Source organism: Pseudovirgaria hyperparasitica (assembly GCF_010093815.1).
Source record: "Pseudovirgaria hyperparasitica strain CBS 121739 unplaced genomic scaffold EJ05scaffold_11, whole genome shotgun sequence".
Taxonomy (NCBI): Eukaryota; Fungi; Ascomycota; class Dothideomycetes; order Acrospermales; family Acrospermaceae; genus Pseudovirgaria; species Pseudovirgaria hyperparasitica.
This window is the reverse complement of record NW_022985559.1, coordinates 1,146,512-1,165,920: the sequence shown is the minus strand read 5'-3', so window position 1 is coordinate 1,165,920 and position 19,409 is coordinate 1,146,512. Positions and strand designations below refer to the sequence as shown.

Below are 19,409 nucleotides of genomic sequence, written 5' to 3'. Positions count from 1 at the left end.
CGGCCAGACAGCTCTAGTTAGCTAGCGCGACCGCGAATGTCCCGGCGCGCTCATCTCCTGCTGAGCTACACTCAGATGCTACCACTTCACACTTAACACAACGACCGCCGTCGTCTTCCAGCAACTATCTCGATTCACATCGAGACCTTGCGAACGTTTCGCTTACAACTCAATTGTTGGTCTCTCCCTCCCCGGCTTTGTCCGCTCATCATGTCTCTCCACCTTTATGCAATAGCAGCCTACCTGCTCTACCCAACCTCTTCTCTTCTTCAAGCCCCATAGCCTCACGGCCGTGTCTGTGTCGCCTCCTACCACTACAATCATATGGCGCATATCGCATTATCATGACATGTCGTCTCATTCCCTCAATTTATCTACTCGTTCGATTCTTTTCTCTTTCTTCGAAATGCTCTAACGCAAGTCATCATCGGCGCACAGCTCTCTAGACATTTGTCATCTATATTCAACCCAACACCACCGAACGAATAGCGATATACATCCCAGTCTCGAAAGTCCTTGATTGATTCTTGTCAACAAGCAACCATTCTCGCCGAGTCGTCGTTGGCGTAAGCCACTGAGTCCGGCGTCTACCGGAGCTATGGATACTTATCCGTAAGAACACGGTTGGTTCCCACACGAAAAATGCTAACGTATATAGATCGCGTGTCGATGAAAGTAGGGTGGCTGGAGACTTGTACCGCAGAAGATCACCAGGTAAGCCCATGAATTCAACTGGTACTATACTCATCCACTTTCCCCAAGCCTGGAGACGTCATACTCACACGCCTCCTACCAAGTGGTGTATAGCCTCCAAAAACACTACATATACAATTTCTTTGCCAACCAGGTTTACTAATTCAGACTCAGGCGCTCGACGCAACGGCCGTGGTAGATCTCGCTCCCCCCAGAACATCGACAGATATCAACCAGACCGGCAGCGGGATGATCATTATCGTAACCGTGATGATATTCATCGACGCCGCTCATCACCTGCTCCGATCCAGGCTGGCATCGATCGGTACGTACCTGGACAAGACATCGCCCCGTCGATCACTCAAAATCCCATGCCAAACCCCATCAATCTAGACTATCAGGTTGGATTCAACTTTTTTGCCGAGTGGTGGCGCGTCGACCAGGCCATACGGGAAGAAAAGGACCGACAAAAGAATGGAGGCCGTCGCGCCGAACGTGTGAAGGGCGATAAAGAATCGAGAGAAGAACGAGGTAAAGAGCGAGAACAGATCCAGGCCGCCTATGATGCATACAAAGAAAAGCTACAAGTGAAGATGGCGGGAGATTTCGTCAGACAACACAAAGGCGAGGAATGGTTCAAAGAACGATATGAGCCCGCAATTCGAGATCCGTTCCGGCAGCAACTGAAAACCTTCAGACAAGGATCCTATGAGCAATGGGAGCATGACCTAGCGGCGGGTGAATTTGATAACCTCACTCTGGAAGGTATTTATAAAAGTGAAAGTAATGGAGCCGGTGGCGTGCTAGAGAAAGAGGAGGGCGAGATGACTGCAGCAACTGAAGTATTGGGGCCTGGGGACTTGCTACCTACTCCGGGTGGAGAGGTCAAGGACGAAGCTTCACAGCAACCGACACTCCTCATCAAAACCATCGCACCAACGGTGAGCCGGGCAAAGATGGAAGAGTTTTGTAAAGAACATCTGGGCGATGGTGCAGGAGGTTTCAAATGGCTCAGCCTCAGCGATCCAAATCCGCTCAAGCGTTATCACCGCATTGGTTGGGTAGTCCTTCGTCCTGGCGACGAGTCACCGGCAGATGACGGCGACAAAGTTATGGGCGACGGAGAAGATGGTGCGATAGAATCTGAACCGCCACCAGCACCAGTTGGCACTGCCGCCAAGGCTGTACCTGAGCTGAATGGGAAGACCATTCACGATGAGGAAAGAGGCGACTTCACTTGCCACGTGGGCATCCATGATCCACAACCAGCACCCAGGAAAAAAGCCTTATGGGATCTCTTTTCAGCCCCGGAGCGCATTGATCGTGACCTTCATCTGGCCATGCGACTGGCAGAGAAATTTGATGAGGAGCTGGGCACTGACTATAATGGATTAAGTAAGATCGAAGACCGTGTTGAGGATCTTCGTAATCAGGGCAGGCTTCAGCCCCAGCCCGAGCCTGTACCAAAGAAAGAGCCCGAGTCAGACGATATGGAAGATGGTGAAGAAGAGGAAACCGGGGATGCGTATGACGACGATATGGATGACGAAGAACTGCTGGCAAAGAAGAAGAAACTAGATCTGCTCGTAGAATACCTCCGCCGCGTATTCAACTTCTGTTTCTTCTGCGTCTTTGAAAGCGACTCGGTCCACGAACTTCTGCGAAAGTGTCCTGGAGGCCATCTTCGTCGTCCAAGATCGAGCTTGACAACCGCTGCCAAATCAGCTGCCAAAGCAAGCGCTGCGGGAGAGCCTTTTCCTCTCAAGAAGCAAGAATCTAATGTGGACAACGATGGCGATGGTTCTCCGGAGGAGAAGAAATTCAACAGAAATAACAAAACTCAAGGCCAACTTCAGAAGGCCTTCAATTGGGTCAGGACATATGAAGATAAACTTCTTCAAATCTTGGATCCCGAAAGCGTCGATATCAAGAAAATTGGAGGTAAGCCTGCTGAAGAGGCTCTGGAGGACGAACTCAGCAAGTACGTAAAGCAAGAGGACGAGTCGAAATTCCGCTGCAAAGTTCCCGAATGTACGAAGTTGTTCAAAGGCCAAACATTCTGGCGAAAGCATGTGGAGAAAAGGCACGAGGAATTCTACCAAAAGCTTAAGCATGAGGTAAGCACCATGTTACACATTCATCATCCGCGTTATCACTAACGGTATGTCAGGTTGACTTGATCAACGCCTACGTGCTCGATCCTGCTCACATTGCGCCGTCTCGGACCGATGCGAACAGCAATGGTCATTTCCCGAACCATCACCAACCAGCCGGTACGCCTCGCGGGTTCAGTCTCAATCAGCTTCAAATGAACTTTGGTCAAGGAATGCCTAATCCAGCTGCCTTTCAAGCTTTCCTTGCTCAATCGGGAGCAGGAAATAACTGGGCTGGTCCGGGCGGCGACGACGATCGCCACGGAGTAGGGCCCATGCGCCGTGGCGGAGGCAGGTTCACCAACACCAGAGGGAACAATCCCTACGACAGACAAACGAAAGATTCACGGAACATGCGCTGGAATGCTGGTAATACTGGACGCTTGACGCCCCCTCGCATCGGTCAACGCGGTAACAACCCTCGCTATGCTGAAGGTGGTGTGGCGACAGTAGGCCCACGTGAAGCCGTCCAGGGACGAAGCCTAAAAAGCTACGAGGATCTAGATGCCGTCGGCGGAAATACGAACGGTGCGTTGGACTACTGACGACACCCAGACCTAGCGTAGAAGTATGTTATACATTTCCAATCTGACATAATCCTTCGGTGGAAGGAATATATCTAAACGTCGAATGAAGTGGAGATCGAGGTATCATTTATTGGCGGTCCTTTGTGTGTGCGTGAGGTAGGAAGGACATGATCGAAAGCTCGCGCGTCTATGGTGAGCCTGGCAAATGGCGCTGAAAATATGAAATGTAAAAGTAGAACTTAGTATATCAAATGAGAGATATGGGCATGGCAAATTGTAGGAGCTTCACAGACTTAATTACTGTCCAGACTGGAGGTTGACTATCTTACCGACAAGACCGAACACATATCTACCTAGGCATTAGACTGACTCGTGGGTCTTCCAAAGAAAAGAATTCTAGATGGTATGCATATGCTACCGGGCGGCATGAGCTTCGGTGAGCCGGCATCAAATTATAACCCTGAGCCCTGCCTAGCCGTAGATTGTTACCATTCTTATAGTAATTAAAACGTAGAACCGCAGAACCGCAAGTGGATAAACCAGTGGCTTAGACGCCACAATAGGGCTGCAACACTGCGCAGTGGGTGCCGTCATTACTATCTAGGTACTAGTATGCAGCAGTCTATGTATTCACTACTGCATTCCTAATCCACATAGTTGGAGGGAGCGCACCTCTCTCTTCTTGTGAACCATCTCGTAACGTGCCCGCCCGAAACGTTCAAAGCACGACGACATAATAATACCTAATGATACTCCTCCTCGCTACTTGGGGGTCAGGCTAGTTCTCATCATTCGTTATCCTTTGCCCCTCGACGAGTCGTTCAAAGTTCAGGGATTCATTGATTCTTCTGGGCGAGCCCCGCGATAGGTCAACCCAGCCTCAAGCTGAGCTTCTACCAGGCTTCAATTCCCCGGGCCGTGCATTGTGCACACGCGTCAATGAACGAGGCCTTCACTCTTTAACCTCTGTTCTCCCCTACGGAGTATACCTCTCTTATCCTTAACATCCTCCCCCTATTCGGACAACCTCGAAGCATGCCTGCCGAACCACCCAAGATTGCTCTCAATGGCGCGGTCCAGGCGGACCCCTCTACTGCGACAAATCCCAACTTCGGGGAGCCAGACAAGTCGATCAGACCAGAGCGCCAGAAGCTATTACGCGCCGATGATTCTTTCGTATCCACAGCTTCTGTGCCTCCCCCAGGCTCAATTTTGACTGGTAAACAGGAACACTGTCAGTCTAGCTTGCATGTATCCGTGTATGTCTCACTGACTTTCACCTTAGACTTGAAACGAGAACTGCTTTCCAGACAAGCGAAACTCGAAATCAGCGAGCTTAACACACCAACGGCCCTTCAGCGCTTTGGCGCACCTTTTCGGTCTGATGCAGGCGAAGTTGCGCCAGAAGATTCCGAGCTTCCTCTACTTCGCTTCATATTTGTCAATCATGTTCGGAACTTCCCTTTCTTGGATAAAGCAAAAGAGAAAGAGTTCTGGCAGGATAAACTTCAAGTCGTACGTTTAGGCCCTTGCTAAACAAATTCCAGGCCCACGCTGATGAAACTACTCCGAGTCCAGTTCCTCGAATCCTTCGCGAACAAGCACATATCCTCTTCTGAGGACCGACTTGAAGAGACAAAGAGGCGGAAGCTTGCCCAAAAAGCAGAGAAGCTGGTGGAACTAATGATGGTGTCTGGTATACCCACGGCCTCAGGCTATGAAGAGAGGATACGATTTGCGGAAATGGAAGTTGTTGATAGGCAAGCGAATGAGAATGGTCTTGTCCAAAATGTTCCACAGGGGCATGAGATTAACGGTTGGGACATTAATGTTGCTTCTGTGAGGACCACGTCGGTGAAGAAGCATGTCAGATATCACACACACGCCGTGAGTAGGATGATTCTCCCCTGGAGCGGTCAACTCACAAAAACTAGGAGTACCTGATTCGGGTAAAGCGATCGGGCGGAGATGAGATATATATTGGCCGGAAATTCGCAGACTTCGTGGCACTCCACAAAAGAATCCGTCTAGAGATACCCGGGAAAGTCCTTCCTCCGCTACCACGGAAGAACAAGAAGAATTCGATGCTGTCTGGTACAGCGGAAGACGACGAATCGATCTCCTCGACATCAACACAGAGTCTTCAAGTAGAGCAGCCTGTTGATACTGGTGGCGGAGGAGGCATCAGGGGCTATCTATGGGGCCATAAGAAGAACGCTTCGACAACCTCCCTTAATAACAGATCTCCTCGATCTTCCAGTGACAACATCACATTCAAGGAACCACGTGTTATGTATCGAGAAGAGCAGCGCGTCTCTCTGAGAGCATTCCTTCGCAACTTCCTGCAAAATGAACAAATAGCCCATTCGAATGCCATGGCTGAATTCCTCACGAGCGACCCGATTCGACTCAATGAGGAAGAGCTTGAGGACGCAGAAAGACGTAAAGACATGGACGAAAAACGAATCGAAGAGCAGAAGAGATTCTACGAGGTTGCTCGTAGACGGGCTCAAGAACTCGACATTCACATGGAGAAGTTCAGACGAGAAATCGTAGAAGCCAGTAGGTTTTTAACAGTCGTCCAAAGTTCAATGGGTAACTAAATCCGTACAGATGGCCTGTCCCATTTGTTTCAAGAGATTCGCGTCAAAAAGACTATCGCAGAATTAAAACCAGAATATCAGAAGTTTGCAGAATGGCTTCGGATAGAGTGAGTCATCGTTACGATCTGAGGTGGAGTAGTAAAACCTGACAGAGAACAGAGTTGCTGCCACAATATATCACCTATTTCTTGCGGAAGACAATTCGCCCGAACTATTCGCACAAGCCAAAAGGATACACTCCCTCGTACCATACACGGTGCTTAAAAATGTCATCCGGATTGCCAATCCAGCTGCTGTCATGAGTGGCGTACTTGACTTGTTTCTGGCTCAGCCTTGGGGAGCGCGTTCGCTTCTGCAGCGGATCTTTGGCATGGCGATCAATGATGGAATTCGATCTGTACAAAAATCCATCGATAGTTTAGTATCTTCGAAGATCAAAGATCCCGTGCTAGCTGATAAGATCAAGGCCTTCACAAATGCGGATGAGGACGTTAAAGAGGCTATTCGAACTCAGGCCGATGAGGAACAGATTGACCTTGTCGTGGCTCTTCTTCGATCAGAACTCTATGGACCGGAGCTATCTTCTGAACAAATCGGATTGGTCTTTAATGCCTATGTTGCTTGGAACAATGCCGTGGAGAACGTCGATGCAGAAATGCGCCAGGGGGCTGAACTATTCGCTCACCTCAAGCAATTGTTGAAGCTCAATATGCGACGACGAGACAAAGCTATGATGCTTGAGATTATCGAAGAACCAACCACTCTGCAATTGTTTCGTGATCTATTCACGATCTTCTACGAGCCTTTAGTAAGAGTATACAAATCCGCCAACGTTTACAATAGCATCACGGACTTCGCCGTCTTTGTAGACGATGTAGTTAAGACTGTTGAAGCGGCGCAGCGCCAGGACGTCGCCGCAGACCCAAACCAGACCGTACAAGCATTCATTGATCTCTGCGCTCGCCATGAAGACAACCTATACAAATTCATCCATGAAGTTCATATACATGACAATGGCCTGTTCGATCAGCTCATGAGCTGGATAGACGGCATTTTAGAATTTTTGCGACACGGGCCCAGCGGAGGTGGCAAACTGAACATGAACGCACTGTTCCAGGGTGGGATCGATTCGGGCCTCATAGATAAGGATTTAGGTATCACGGAGATCAACTCCCTGGTGAGATGGCAATTAGCTAGGAAAAAGTGGCATCAGGATAAAACACGACAGAAGATGGCATCAGGGGGTGGCACTGATCCCGCAAGTGAGCTGTTAAGCGGGTTCACCGCCGGTTTCAAAAGCAGTGATTTTGGACTAGACGAGGTATGTTGATGCTGTCGCTTTGAATACACAGCTTTGCTGACCCTTGAAAACAGCGTGATCTCGCCGATCTTGAGCTTGACGACCAAGGCAGTGATGATGACGACGAGAGCGACCTGGACGACGAGGATCTCGCAGATCCCATTGGCGCAGAACGTAAGCGACGTGCGAGGAGAGCAGATGCTTTAAGGCGTACAGCAGGCGAGCCAGCGAAGCCAGATATTCGAGAGCTCACGAAGTTACATCCTAACTTTTTGGACATGATTCGGGGAGTCCTGGCTGGCTGATGATCCCTAGATTCTACGAAGAATTAAAGTCAAGAGTTTTGGAGTTGGTTGAAAGGGGTCGCCGACAACCAGGAGCGAGCGCATTGTCGAATTTAAGCACGTCATAATAGAGTTTCACCAAGGAAAAGAGCTGTACACGTATGAGTACAATAGACAATTATTGCATCGACGCACTGCTGCAGCCTTACAAGTGCATACCGACAGAACAACATAAATATGCTGCTGCAACAATGCATATGTAGTGTTGCAAGTTGATTGGCTCATATGCAGTGCACGTGAAAACGCGCCTCCGGCGAAACATTCACCCGATATGTCTAAAAGTTAAGACCCTGGCTATTGCTTCACTTGGAAATCCAACCAAAAGTACAGCCTCGACTAATACAAGATGATCTGTCGCCAGTGCTTGCGGGCATCTGCCGGCAATCTAATCCCAATCTCTTCTCGCACGCGCGTCGTCTCCATTCGCCAAACCCGGGCCCTGACGAGCTCTCCCATCCTCACATCACCACCGACGAGCAGCACGGCAACCTCATCCGCTCAGTCACTCTCTGCAACGCCTCCGCCATCTTCTGCCAATGCGTCTGCTGACATCAAGGCGCGACCAAAACCCTCGTCAAAGACAATAACGCGCTCCACGGTACCAGCGGGCACGCCGTTAAAAGGCCTGGCCTTGATGGTGAACCAGCCCGACCCCGTGGCCATGGAGGACAGAGAATATCCGGATTGGCTGTGGGATGTACTGACGCCGAAAGAGAAGGAGACTGCGGAAGGCGGCAGCCGTGGGGATGAATATCGTACGTTTTTTTCTTTCTCAACGGTGGTCGACTTTGTGGTGTAATGTGGATTTCGTGGGCTAATGCGGATGAACAACAGTGAGGTCGAAGAAACAGCGTCGGGCGGCGGCGAAAATTGCCCGTAGGGAGGCACTGGCGAATCCCGAGGGTGTGGCACCGAAGATTCCAATTTATGAGCAGTCTGTGGACCTGCCCGCTGGTGATGGCTCTGTGGATGGTGCTGTTGCGGCTGGTCTTGCGAGAGAGGGGCTATCGGCAGCTATGAGGGATAAGAGGAGAGCTGCAATCAAAGAGACGAATATGTTGAAGAAGATGGGTGCATTTTGATGAATCATAATGGAGAAGAGTGTATCATATAGTGTGCTTTGGGCTACCCTTTCATGTATATACAGGTGGTGTAAGACCAGGCGGCAGGGTATATAGTGACATGTGTGTCGTTATCGTCCTTTGTCTATACTTCTAAGTTTCGGAACACCACCTCATGTGGGAGTCTAAAGCTCGCGCAGAAATATCGCTTATGCGTCGATACCTTTCTCACATCTTCAATATGGACCTCTGGAGTATCAGGTGTAATTTCATACTCCAGCTTTTCGCTAATTCGCTTGCAGATGCTACGCTTTGCGGCTTCGTTGTCGTCTTCGCTGCAGAAACAGTATACGTGTACCATAGGCAACTTCACCGCAGTATATGGCTCGAATAGCTGCCTTGGGTCCCGTGGAAGATCGCGGTCGTCGTGAGCCTGCGGCTTAGATGCAAAGGGTTTATTGTAAAGGCCGATAAAGTCAGAAATAAAATCAATCGCATTTCCGGGCAGGTTCATAGTGTAGTGAGCGAAGGTGGCGGGTCGATCGAAGTACGTTTCTGGGGCTGGTTGCCGCGCATGACGAGGTTTCTTGCCTTTTATAACGACCCTCTTGTGCTTCAAAGCGAGTGCTTGCGCTGACGTTCGGATAAAGTCGTGTCCATCCTCGTTGAACGGCTCCACAAACGGCTCTACTCCATTCAATTCTATCGCATCTTTGAGATATCTATAGCTCTCAGGATTGAGATCATTCGCAAACACGAAATGCCGGCCCCATTTGGCAGCTGGGATAGCGAAGGGACCAATACCCGCCATGACATCGCAAATCGCTTGGCCAGGTTGAAACTGCTTGATGATACGCTGGTGTTCTGTATGCAGGCGCGGATTCCAGTAGACTTTGCCAAAGTTGAAGCGGAAGATGCAATCTTGATGACGGGCTTCGACATCGAGGTCATCTTCACCAACAAGGACTTCATATTGAAAAGTGCGGAACTCATTCTCTTCGTTACCTATAGGGTCAATCTTATTTATTACTGTTTTTATACTTGATGATTTGTCCTTGATGATTTGAGCGATTGTATGTTTGTAGGGAAGATAGCGCTCGCGGAGATTCATATGAGCTTCGTTGAGGTTAGCAAAACCTCGAATCATCCTAATCCTAATCCTAACATACCAACGTGTCCAATTGTTGAAAATCCTGTTGGTATATCACCATGCATATCCTCTTCTGGGAGTATTGCTCGCATAATGTCGTCTACAAATTGTTAGAGAGATTCTATAGCGAAGGTAACCATAGTACCGTATGTCCACGAGTCATAATCCAGGTCAAGGGTGTATGGTATGACAGCGATGGTTCCCTCATTCTCCAGATCTTTAATTGTAGGGCTCCATGTCGATCGATCTGGCTATTGCAATCAGCGGTTGTCCACGTAATCCAAGACACCCGTAGCAGCGTACCATCGTGTTTAACTTCAGGCTTTAACAGTAAGCACTTCCCTCCAGCCTTTGCGTGTTTTTCATCTGGGTCGGGTTTGAGCGAAGGTATGCGATTCCAAACGAACTTGTCCTTGCTCTTGAGTATTTTGCTCCTTACTTCGGATATGTCCTGGATTTTATGTACTCTGGCGGCTGATATAGGGACAGTGGTCTTGAAAAAGGCGCGATCAAGGGTTCGCATAGTTCGCTTTATAGGAGGTCGTAACATCATGGTTGATTGCGCATCCGACATCGCTTTGTGAAGATGAGTGGCTGTGAGGCAATGGACACCGAAGGAGTAATGACCGTAGACTTTGAACTAGATAGCATATACAAACATCTATCGATCAACGATGAAGTCACAGCGGCAACACCATTAGTAGGTATTGTCTAAAGTTCGTGTAACTTTGGAAGTTTTATTATTCAACACGCGCAGAGATCTACGTCAGCAGGGGTGGTCCCGCCGCGGCGCCCGAGCTCTCTCAGCTCCTCAGCCCTCCGCCCAACGAACCACAACGCCTCGTTCTCAGAACTCTCGACGCGCATCGTCCGACGCGACAGCCTCTTCTTTTTGACTGCAGCCATGCGGCCGCCTGAGATAACGACATAGTCATACCACAATATCTGATTCGTATTGTCCTAAGTCAGCTAGCTCCTTGCGCAACCCCTCCGGTACCATGGCCGCCGTTGGAGGAGGAGGAAACATCAAGGTGGTGGTCAGGGTGAGACCGTTCAACGGGAGAGGTATGTGGTCACACAAAACCCGGGATATGCGTCTCCTTACTCATGTCCCACAGAGAAGGATCGAAATGCGCAATGTATTGTGCACATGAAAGATACCCAAACAGTCCTTACCCCTCCGTCAAACATCGATTCAAAGTCCAAGAACGCGAAGGCTGCTGTAGAAGGAAAGAAGACATTTGCATTTGACAAGAGTTATTGGTCATTTGACCGTAACGACAAGCATTTTGCGGGCCAAGATGACCTGTTCAATGATCTGGGAAAGCCACTGCTGGACAATGCATTTGGAGGGTACAACAATTGTATTTTTGCATATGGACAAACAGGCTCCGGAAAATCATACTCCATGATGGGTTATGGGGAAGAGGCGGGTGTCATTCCTAAGATCTGTAGGAGTATGTTTGATCGAATCACGGAAATGGAACAGGACAAGACTTTGAGCAGCACTGTAGAAGTGTCTTACCTGGAAATTTATAACGAACGCGTCCGAGATCTTCTAAATCCATCGAATAAAGGCAATCTCAAAGTCCGAGAGCACCCATCGACTGGACCGTACGTGGAAGATCTAGCAAAGCTTGTCGTGCGCTCGTTCCAGGAAATCGAAAACTTGATGGACGAAGGAAATAAAGCTCGTACGGTCGCAGCAACAAACATGAACGAAACCTCGAGTCGATCCCACGCAGTGTTTACTCTCACTCTTACCCAAAAACGCCACGACGTTGAGACCAACATGGATTCTGAGAAAGTCGCCAAAATTAGTCTTGTAGACTTGGCAGGTTCAGAGAGAGCTACTTCGACTGGAGCAACGGGTGCGCGTTTGAAAGAGGGAGCAGAAATCAATAGATCCCTGTCGACCTTAGGACGTGTTATAGCAGCCCTGGCAGATTTGTCCACAGGGAAGAACAAGAAGGCAAACATGGTACCATATCGAGACTCTGTGTTGACATGGCTGTTAAAAGATTCTTTGGGTGGAAACAGTATGACGGCCATGATTGCTGCTATCTCACCAGCCGACATCAACTTCGACGAAACTCTATCAACGCTCCGTTACGCTGATTCCGCTAAACGTATCAAGAACCATGCTGTTGTGAACGAGGATCCAAACGCTCGGATGATCCGTGAGCTCAAAGAGGAACTTGCGCAACTCCGCTCGAAGCTCACAGGGGGTGGGGGTGGAGCAGGGATGTCCGAGGAACCACAATATGCGCCAGATACACCCCTCGAAAAGCAGATCGTATCTATAACGCAAGCTGATGGTACAGTCAAGAAAGTTTCTAAGGCTGAGATTGCAGAACAGTTAAATCAATCGGAGAAACTCTACAAGGATCTTAACCAAACGTGGGAGGAGAAACTGCAGAAGACCGAAGAGATTCACAAAGAGCGCGAACAAGCTCTTGAGGATCTTGGTATCACTATCGAAAAGGGCTCGATTGGGCTATCAACGCCGAAGAAAATGCCACATCTAGTCAATCTGAGCGATGATCCGCTGCTTGCGGAATGCCTCATCTACAACCTCAAACCCGGTACAACTACTGTTGGGAGCGAATCGGCAAGTAATGTTGAGATACGACTCAACGGCTCCAAAATTCTACAGGACCATTGTTCCTTCGAAAATGTCGACGGTGTAGTCACCGTTGTACCAAAAGACAATGCTGCAGTCATGGTTAATGGCCAGCGCATAGAAAAACCAAAGCGTCTCAGGAGTGGATTTCGCATTATCCTTGGTGACTTCCACATTTTCCGCTTCAACCATCCACAGGAAGCCCGCGCTGAGCGCGCTGAACAGGGCAGTTTACTTCGACACTCCATAACCGCCAGTCAGATCGATTCTCCCAGCCCTCGGCCACTACATGAAAGGACAACCAGCACAGTCAGTCGACCTGACTCAGACAATGACTCAGCTAGTCCGAGGCCATCCTCTCCTACGCGAAATGGACGCGACACTGATTGGTCGTTTGCGCGAAGAGAGGCAGTGACAGCCATACTTGGTGACCAGAAGATGTCAAATCTCACAGATGAAGAGCTCGATGTATTGTTCGACGATCTCCAAAGAGTAAGAGCTGTTCGCAAAGCGCGACCTGAGAGTCGCTTGTTTGGAAACGATATCGAGGACGACACAGACTCTGTCACATCCTATCCTATTCGAGAGAAATATGCTTCCAACGGAACCCTTGACAACTTCTCTCTGGACACCGCACTGACAGTACCTTCTACTCCTCGCCTTGGCGATGAGGACGAACGCCTCAAGATCGTTCGAGAGGACATGCAGCAACAACTTGACAAGCAGAAGGACGATTATAACACTAAGCTCCAAGAGGCAGAAGATGGTCCCACTGAGATAGCGGAGATCAGGGCAGAAAAGATCCAAATGGAAGACAATCTTCGTGAGCTCAAAGTACAAATGCAGCAAGAACTTCAGGCACAGAAAGAAGCGTTTGAAGAGCAAATCAAGACCCTTACGAACGGGAAAGAAGTGGAACTATCAACAGGAACAGACCCTGCAACCGGGTCTGCAGAACCGACTGAAAAAGAGATCCATCTGGCCAAGAAAGTCCTCGACCGTTGGCGACAGCGAAGGTATGTTGCGATGGCTGGCATCATTATGCAGAAGGCTTCCACCTTGAAGGAGGCTCAAATCATGAGCCAACAAATGGACAAGAATGTTGTATTTCAGTTCTGTATCATCGACAAGGGCCACCATATTGCTTCTTCCTATGACTTGGTCTTGAATGGAGAACCCTACGAAGATGATGAGGATTTGGAGTTTACACCAAAGCCATGTGTAGGTGTCAGGGTCGTTGACTTCGCAAAGAATGTCATCTATTTATGGTCCCTACAGAAACTCGATCGAAGAGTTCGGCTGATGCGGCAAATGCATCAATACTTGGACCGACCAGAATATCTGCAGCACTTCAAACTAGAAAACCCCTTCACAGAGTCTTGCCAGCCAGAATTCTCTCGCATTGGAGAGGCGGATGTGCCACTTGTTGCAGTTTTCGAATCACGCGTGCAAGACTGCACTCTGGACGTCATTTCACCTTTTACGTCGAATGTGATTGGAATCATCAAGCTTTCACTTGAGCCTTCCTCTGCTGAAGCACCCTCATCGACATTGAAGTTCAATGTTGTGATGCATGAACTTGTAGGGTTCCCGGAGCGTGAGGGCACAGATATACATGCACAGCTCTTTGTGCCTGGAATATCTGAGGAGGGTGGCGGGACTACTACTCAAATGATCAGCGGATTTGACGAGGATCCAATACGCTTTGAGAGTGTGCATAGCATGAGCCTTCCTCTATCCAGTCCGCGCGATTCAGCGCTTCGTATCTCAATCTTCGCCAAAGCTACCCCAATGCATCTTGACATGTTGCTCAGCTGGGACGACATGAGAGACTCGGCGCCACCATCAAGACAGAAGAAACGGAGTGCACGCATTGCTGAATCGGAATTCTATTCGGAAGAAGTTCACGATATATTCGCCCGAATACAGATACATGAGATCTCCGAGGATGGTACTTATCAGCCCACTGAGGTAGTCCAACATAGCGCTGAAGATGCCGGTGCATATCAGCTTCATCAAGGTCTACAGCGTAGAGTCGTAGTCAACCTCGTCCACAGCTCTGGAGAGATGCTGAAGTGGCAAGATATTACATCCATCCGCATTGGTAAAGTACGTCTTCTTGATCATCAAGGAAAATCTCCCTCATTAGATGAGCCACAAGAGGACATCCCAATCAAGCTTGTCTCTCCACCTACAGTAAAAGAAAATGCTGATGGTACAAACAATGTAACCTTCGTTGGACATTGGGATTCCAGCATGCACGGGTCTCTGTTATTAGACAGAGTCACGTCTGAAAAATATCGTGTACAAGTCAGCCTTTCATGGAGCGCCATATGCACCAAGCTCAGCCGGCCCATGATATTCTCCCACGACATAGGTCTGCAGATGCGCTCCCGAACATATGTCAGGCCGTCGAATTTCTTCCAACAATTCATGAATCCTACCCGTATAGTACATTCCACAGTGGGCATCTTCTCCGTCACGATTCGACCAACATCCGTTCAAAGCACCACGGACATGTGGAGACTCAATACCCAATACGAAGTGATCACCGGAGAGGAATTACTTAACGGATGGACTCCACGGGGAGTCAGTCTCGTTCGTGACTTCATCGCTATCCAGAAACGACGTCGCCGCATCGCTGAGATTGAAACGGCTCGGAGTGTTCTCAGTTCACGCTCGCTGACTATTGAGACCAGCACGGACAATTCCCGTGTGGGTAGTCCATTTTCGATAAGCACGGAAGATGAATTCAATGGGGTTCAAAAACAACTACTTTCTAGAGTGCTTGGATTATGGCAAACTGTACCAGATTCCGCTGAACAAATTCTCCAACCAGCAAATCTAGAACCTCCAGCTGAAGGTGCAGCGTTTGCCCCTCGTCCACGCACATCATCCACATCGACTGCCAAGCCAAAGCTGCCTTCGCTCATAGCAAGCGTGCGCAATGTTCCTAAAAACCCGGCCTTACTGAAAGGTGGGTATCTCTTGACTCCAGATCCAAATCACACACGCTGGGTGCGGCGCTTCGCTGAGCTCAGGAAGCCGTATCTCCACATATACAGCGTTCCAGAAGGAGACGAGGTTCATGCCATAAACCTGTCTAATGCACGTGTGGATCACCAGCCTCAGGTTGCGCGTCTACTCAATTTGGGCGGCAAAAGGAATGGTGGACATGGCGATTCGCTTGGCAGTTCAGGCGGTGGTACAGTCTTTGCTATCTGGGCGAGAGAAAATGCCTGGATTTTCAAGACGAGGACTGAGGCGGAGAAGATCGAATGGATTTTGAGAATCGACCAGAGCTACTTCACAAGTGGAACCAACACTCCAGACGGCTGAGTCCGAAGATGTCTCAGCAGGAGAGCAATGTTGTGTAGCTCAGATTTAGGAGAACTAGAGTAGCACGACGAAGGCGGAAAGGTATGGCACATAAGAAGGTCGGAAAGACCTTGAATCTGAGGCTGTTGGATATTGACGCCGAGGTCAGAAGAGGTGTCGCGTGGAGGTGTCGCAGCCACAGCACTTCAAAGCATTTTCAGGTGCGAGTTTCTGTGCGCGCACGCTCGATCTGCTTGACACCGTCCTATTCTTTTACATTCCTACAGCGGCTGTGCTACTCGCTTCTCTCTAGTTTTGCCTTTCCTTTGTGATGATCGTGGTCCTTGGCCTAGATACCCCTGCGGCATGGCATTTGAGCTTGTGAGTCCGCGTTAGACTGACGCTTTGTATAGACCGTAGCGTAGATGATTCAATGCTCATATGGTCCTTCTTCAAATTTTTAACTCATATTATGCCTTTTTCGTAGAAGCAAGCTTGTAAACCGATCGTGTACATGAACATATACGAAATAGTCGAACGAGGTGGCAGGAAATCTAAACAGATATGCAGGTGTGAAAGAGTGTAATTGAGGACTTGAAATAAGTAGAATTTGAAGTGTGGGTATGCATGTAGATTTTGTTCTCATCCGCCTCCACCCCTTCCCGTGGGTGCACACAAGAAGAACCCTCCCTGAGATCTAATCAGGAGTGGGCGGTACTCGTTCAAGCCTGAGTGCTAATTTGGCATCCAGGTGAATAGTGGCACTGTTCACCTACCTGACGTAAGTAATCCCAAGTCAAATCTTGATTTCCAGACACAAAATATGAATTCAATAAATCAAGTCGACTTCGGTGCAGCGCTAATGGCGTAGATGGTAAATACGTGCTACGTTGTACAATCAAGAAAATCGGCAGCGCATTCCGTGCGTTTATTCCGGTCGCGTGGAAGATCCTAGGTTCGACTCTCGGTCAAGCCAGGCTAGTACACGGGGCATATTGGACATTTCCGCCATGTCCTTTTGCGTTTTGGCAGTATCTGGGAGTGAGTGAACCCAAAATGACGTGATACCCCTTTTAGCCTTTCCGACAGTTCGAGACGTGGTAAAAAAAGATAACTTGATCGTTGGGACTCTAGGGGTTTCGCGGATGCTCATGGTTGGAGTTGAGGAATCGGACAGGCTGATGACTTTTCGTTCCATGGTTCTTGCTGTATCCAACCACGTGCGGTCAACCAGGCCCCTTCCACGCTCGACACGTGTGAACGCGATAACTGATACTTTGCGCGCGCTCGCAGCTATCTGAGCGGCCATCTATATTTTTTTTTCCCAAGAGGTTACTTCCCACCTAGAGAATCGACCGTAGTCTTTCGTCACGCCGCAGTCCAAAGGCTTTCTCTCGCGCCGCCTACTGACGACTCCTGTGATCTCGAATAGTCAACGCGTCGCCGCGATGACTCCAAGACCTTCGAGTCCGACATCTCTTCTATGGGCGCACGAGCTCAAAAAGCAACATCTTCATCTGCTACGGCGCATGGATACCCTCGAGGCATTGGTAAAGGGGGTAGAGAACGACCTCAAAGCCACAGATGGCAGCGTCACTAAGATCTCGAGCGCAATAGACGGACACCTGGCTAAAGTTGATGAGCTACAGAGAACGCTCGTATCAAAGCTTGATAAGTCAACCGCAGAGCAGAAAGTCAGGGACGAGGAACAGTGCAAGGCAACGCAGTCAGAGCACATCCAGGTCATGTCCATTGACGCCCAGCTGAAGAATGCGATCAAAGGACTTGAAGGAATGAAGAAGGACCATGATACACTGAAATCAAGACTTACGCAGCTTCAAGTGTACCACGAAGCACTCAAACAATCCTCCGGTACTCTCGTGCGCAAGAACGATCCAGAAGATGTGAAGAACTTGGCAAGACGCCTTGATGCTTTTGAGAAGAGAAGAAACATGGAAGACGACGGAGCAAAGAACATGCGTGACAGAATAGAGGATCTTGAAAATGGCAATCGGGACTTGATGTTACTGAACAGAGAACTGCAATACGAGGTCTTCAAACTGAAAGGAGGATACCATGCCGTTAATGTCACCCCATCGGTGCCAATTGAATCTGAGCCCTCGTCGCCGCAGATTCAGGTACAATGCAGCCCTTTGGCCCAAAAGAGCTTGTATGTTGAGGCCTCAGTCTGAACAGGCCTACGACACTGACATATTGCATAGGAATATGGCAAAGCGTAAACTTCCAATATTAGAATCGCCAGCTGAGCAAGCATTCCAACGACGTGCCTCTCGGGAATACAATAGTACCTCCGAATACGGTGTCTTCAAGCGCCCTTTCGCTGCGATTCAAAATGCAAAGCGAGTCAGCCTCCCGAATCCGCAGATCCAAAGCATGCTTGACTTATCCTCCGAACATTGCGCAAAGAGAAGAAAAATGTGTCCATTGCCTACCACTCGTCAGACTAGAAGTCAAGCTCGAGGGGCACAGCCAGACTCCGTCAAGCATACGAGAATCCATCAAGTCCTAGGAAACCCGGCGGCATGTATCACACCAAAAGCGCAACCGCTGGCTACATCCAATCAGAAGGTCAATCGGATCCTCCAAAAGCCGCAGCGGGGTCCTAAGCAGCGACGACAGATTCTACAGCCAGTTGACGACGCAACGTTTGCCGCCGAAATCGAGAACTCCCAGTCAATATTGCAGGATTGAAAGACGCGCAGGTTCTATGAAAGGTCATGAAAGATAACTAGGGCGACATCTATGTCTCTCTGAATTCGTAGGGCCCCTCGCGATCTTTTACTTCCACCTCAATGTTTGCCTCTTCCACCTCCTGGCCACCGACACTCAAACCGGCCTTCATAATATCGCCCGTTTGGACTGGTCCAACGCCTTTCGGTGTACCTGTCAGGATGATGTCCCCCTTTTCCAGCGACATGACCTTGCTGATGTCGCTAAGCTGTCTCGGTATTCTGAACAGCATGAGCTCGGTACTGTCTTCTTGCTTCATTTGACCGCCGACGCTGAGCCACAACCGCGCGTTGTGAGGATCGGGTATGCGAGACTTCGCAATGAAGTTACTAATCGGGAGAAATGTATCGAAGCCTTTGGCGATGGACCACGGTAGACCCTTCTTCTTGGCCTCGTCTTGTACATTGCGCGCCGTCATGTCTATAGCGAGCAGATAACCTGTTTACCCAGCATTAATTCAACTCATTTTTGTTTTCTTTCTGTGTATCTTCGCGTCTGTACCCCGTACCTGCAATCGAGTCCAGCGCACCCTGTGCGTCCTCGGGGTGCAAATCGCGCACCGCCCGCCCAATCACCAGCCCCAGCTCCACCTCATAATGCATCTTGACGCCGCGCGGCCGCAGTACGGGGCCCGCACCGGGCGTCAGAATCGCGCTCGGCGGCTTCAGGAAGAAGAACGGTTGCTTGGGCCGCTGGTTGTTGAGCTCGGCAACGTGCTCGGCGTAGTTGCGGCCGATGCACATTACCTTGCGGCAATTAGCCTTGATGGATGCTGCCGTTGTCATGGTGGATCGTGAGAGCGTGCACGGTGCTTGAGATGCAGGCCGAGATGGAAGGGGTTAAGTGTGATGTTGGTGGCATCGTGAGCGTGCGGAAATCAGAACGG

General features: G+C 49.4%; 6 protein-coding genes across 6 annotated transcripts; 4 read left to right on the top strand and 2 right to left on the bottom strand.

Moving 5' to 3' along the window:
• The first annotated feature begins 98 nt into the window (after window positions 1-98).
• Window positions 99-3,711, top strand: EJ05DRAFT_467054 (uncharacterized protein). Its single transcript, XM_033742829.1, has 4 exons — window positions 99-612; window positions 659-735; window positions 868-2,810; window positions 2,864-3,711. The coding sequence occupies exons 1-4, from the start codon at window positions 599-601 to the stop codon at window positions 3,389-3,391; spliced, it is 2,562 nt and encodes an 853-aa protein (XP_033599105.1). The 5' UTR covers window positions 99-598; the 3' UTR covers window positions 3,392-3,711.
• A 548-nt stretch (window positions 3,712-4,259) lies between these two features.
• EJ05DRAFT_71620 (uncharacterized protein) lies at window positions 4,260-7,895 on the top strand. The gene is made up of 7 exons (XM_033749918.1): window positions 4,260-4,607; window positions 4,659-4,888; window positions 4,952-5,260; window positions 5,308-5,935; window positions 5,987-6,083; window positions 6,136-7,297; window positions 7,351-7,895. The coding sequence occupies exons 1-7, from the start codon at window positions 4,409-4,411 to the stop codon at window positions 7,579-7,581; spliced, it is 2,856 nt and encodes a 951-aa protein (XP_033599104.1). The 5' UTR covers window positions 4,260-4,408; the 3' UTR covers window positions 7,582-7,895.
• Window position 7,896: 1 nt separating this feature from the next.
• EJ05DRAFT_71621 (uncharacterized protein) lies at window positions 7,897-8,947 on the top strand. The gene is made up of 2 exons (XM_033749919.1): window positions 7,897-8,375; window positions 8,455-8,947. Exons 1-2 carry the CDS (start codon window positions 7,967-7,969, stop codon window positions 8,700-8,702), a joined length of 657 nt encoding a protein of 218 aa, XP_033599103.1. The 5' UTR covers window positions 7,897-7,966; the 3' UTR covers window positions 8,703-8,947.
• Window positions 8,623-10,554, bottom strand: EJ05DRAFT_71612 (guanine methyltransferase Trm5). The gene is made up of 4 exons (XM_033749917.1): window positions 10,135-10,554; window positions 9,977-10,078; window positions 9,851-9,931; window positions 8,623-9,797 (listed from the first exon to the last, which is right to left on the bottom strand). Exons 1-4 carry the CDS (start codon window positions 10,403-10,405, stop codon window positions 8,827-8,829), a joined length of 1,425 nt encoding a protein of 474 aa, XP_033599102.1. The 5' UTR covers window positions 10,406-10,554; the 3' UTR covers window positions 8,623-8,826.
• Window positions 10,555-10,829: 275 nt separating this feature from the next.
• Window positions 10,830-15,793, top strand: EJ05DRAFT_440912 (kinesin-domain-containing protein; the record flags this gene model as incomplete). Its single annotated transcript, XM_033741955.1, has 2 exons — window positions 10,830-10,896; window positions 10,950-15,793. The coding sequence occupies 2 exons, from the start codon at window positions 10,830-10,832 to the stop codon at window positions 15,791-15,793; spliced, it is 4,911 nt and encodes a 1,636-aa protein (XP_033599101.1).
• A 2,740-nt stretch (window positions 15,794-18,533) lies between these two features.
• EJ05DRAFT_441315 (fumarylacetoacetate hydrolase domain-containing protein 1) lies at window positions 18,534-19,308 on the bottom strand (the record flags this gene model as incomplete). The annotated part of the gene is made up of 2 exons (XM_033741980.1): window positions 18,534-18,961; window positions 19,032-19,308. 2 exons carry the CDS (start codon window positions 19,306-19,308, stop codon window positions 18,534-18,536), a joined length of 705 nt encoding a protein of 234 aa, XP_033599100.1.
• Window positions 19,309-19,409: the final 101 nt, after the last annotated feature.

What these genes read in the sequence shown, in the direction of transcription:
- EJ05DRAFT_71620 (XM_033749918.1), top strand. Translation starts at nt 4,409, where the DNA reads ATGCCTGCCGAACCACCCAAGATTGCTCTCAATGGCGCGGTCCAGGCG. An exon ending in ACGAGAAATCGTAGAAGCCA is followed by an intron (nt 5,936 to 5,986) that starts GTAGGTTTTTAA and finishes AAATCCGTACAG; the next exon opens with ATGGCCTGTCCCATTTGTTT. An exon ending in GTGATTTTGGACTAGACGAG is followed by an intron (nt 7,298 to 7,350) that starts GTATGTTGATGC and finishes CCTTGAAAACAG; the next exon opens with CGTGATCTCGCCGATCTTGA.
- EJ05DRAFT_467054 (XM_033742829.1), top strand. An exon ending in TAAGCCCATGAATTCAACTG is followed by an intron (nt 736 to 867) that starts GTACTATACTCA and finishes ATTCAGACTCAG; the next exon opens with GCGCTCGACGCAACGGCCGT. An exon ending in ACCAAAAGCTTAAGCATGAG is followed by an intron (nt 2,811 to 2,863) that starts GTAAGCACCATG and finishes ACGGTATGTCAG; the next exon opens with GTTGACTTGATCAACGCCTA.
- EJ05DRAFT_71612 (XM_033749917.1), bottom strand. Translation starts at nt 10,405, where the DNA reads ATGTCGGATGCGCAATCAACCATGATGTTACGACCTCCTATAAAGCGA. An exon ending in TTATGACTCGTGGACATACG is followed by an intron (nt 9,932 to 9,976) that starts GTACTATGGTTA and finishes AACAATTTGTAG; the next exon opens with ACGACATTATGCGAGCAATA. An exon ending in TTCAACAATTGGACACGTTG is followed by an intron (nt 9,798 to 9,850) that starts GTATGTTAGGAT and finishes ACCTCAACGAAG; the next exon opens with CTCATATGAATCTCCGCGAG.
- EJ05DRAFT_71621 (XM_033749919.1), top strand. Translation starts at nt 7,967, where the DNA reads ATGATCTGTCGCCAGTGCTTGCGGGCATCTGCCGGCAATCTAATCCCA. An exon ending in CAGCCGTGGGGATGAATATC is followed by an intron (nt 8,376 to 8,454) that starts GTACGTTTTTTT and finishes GATGAACAACAG; the next exon opens with TGAGGTCGAAGAAACAGCGT.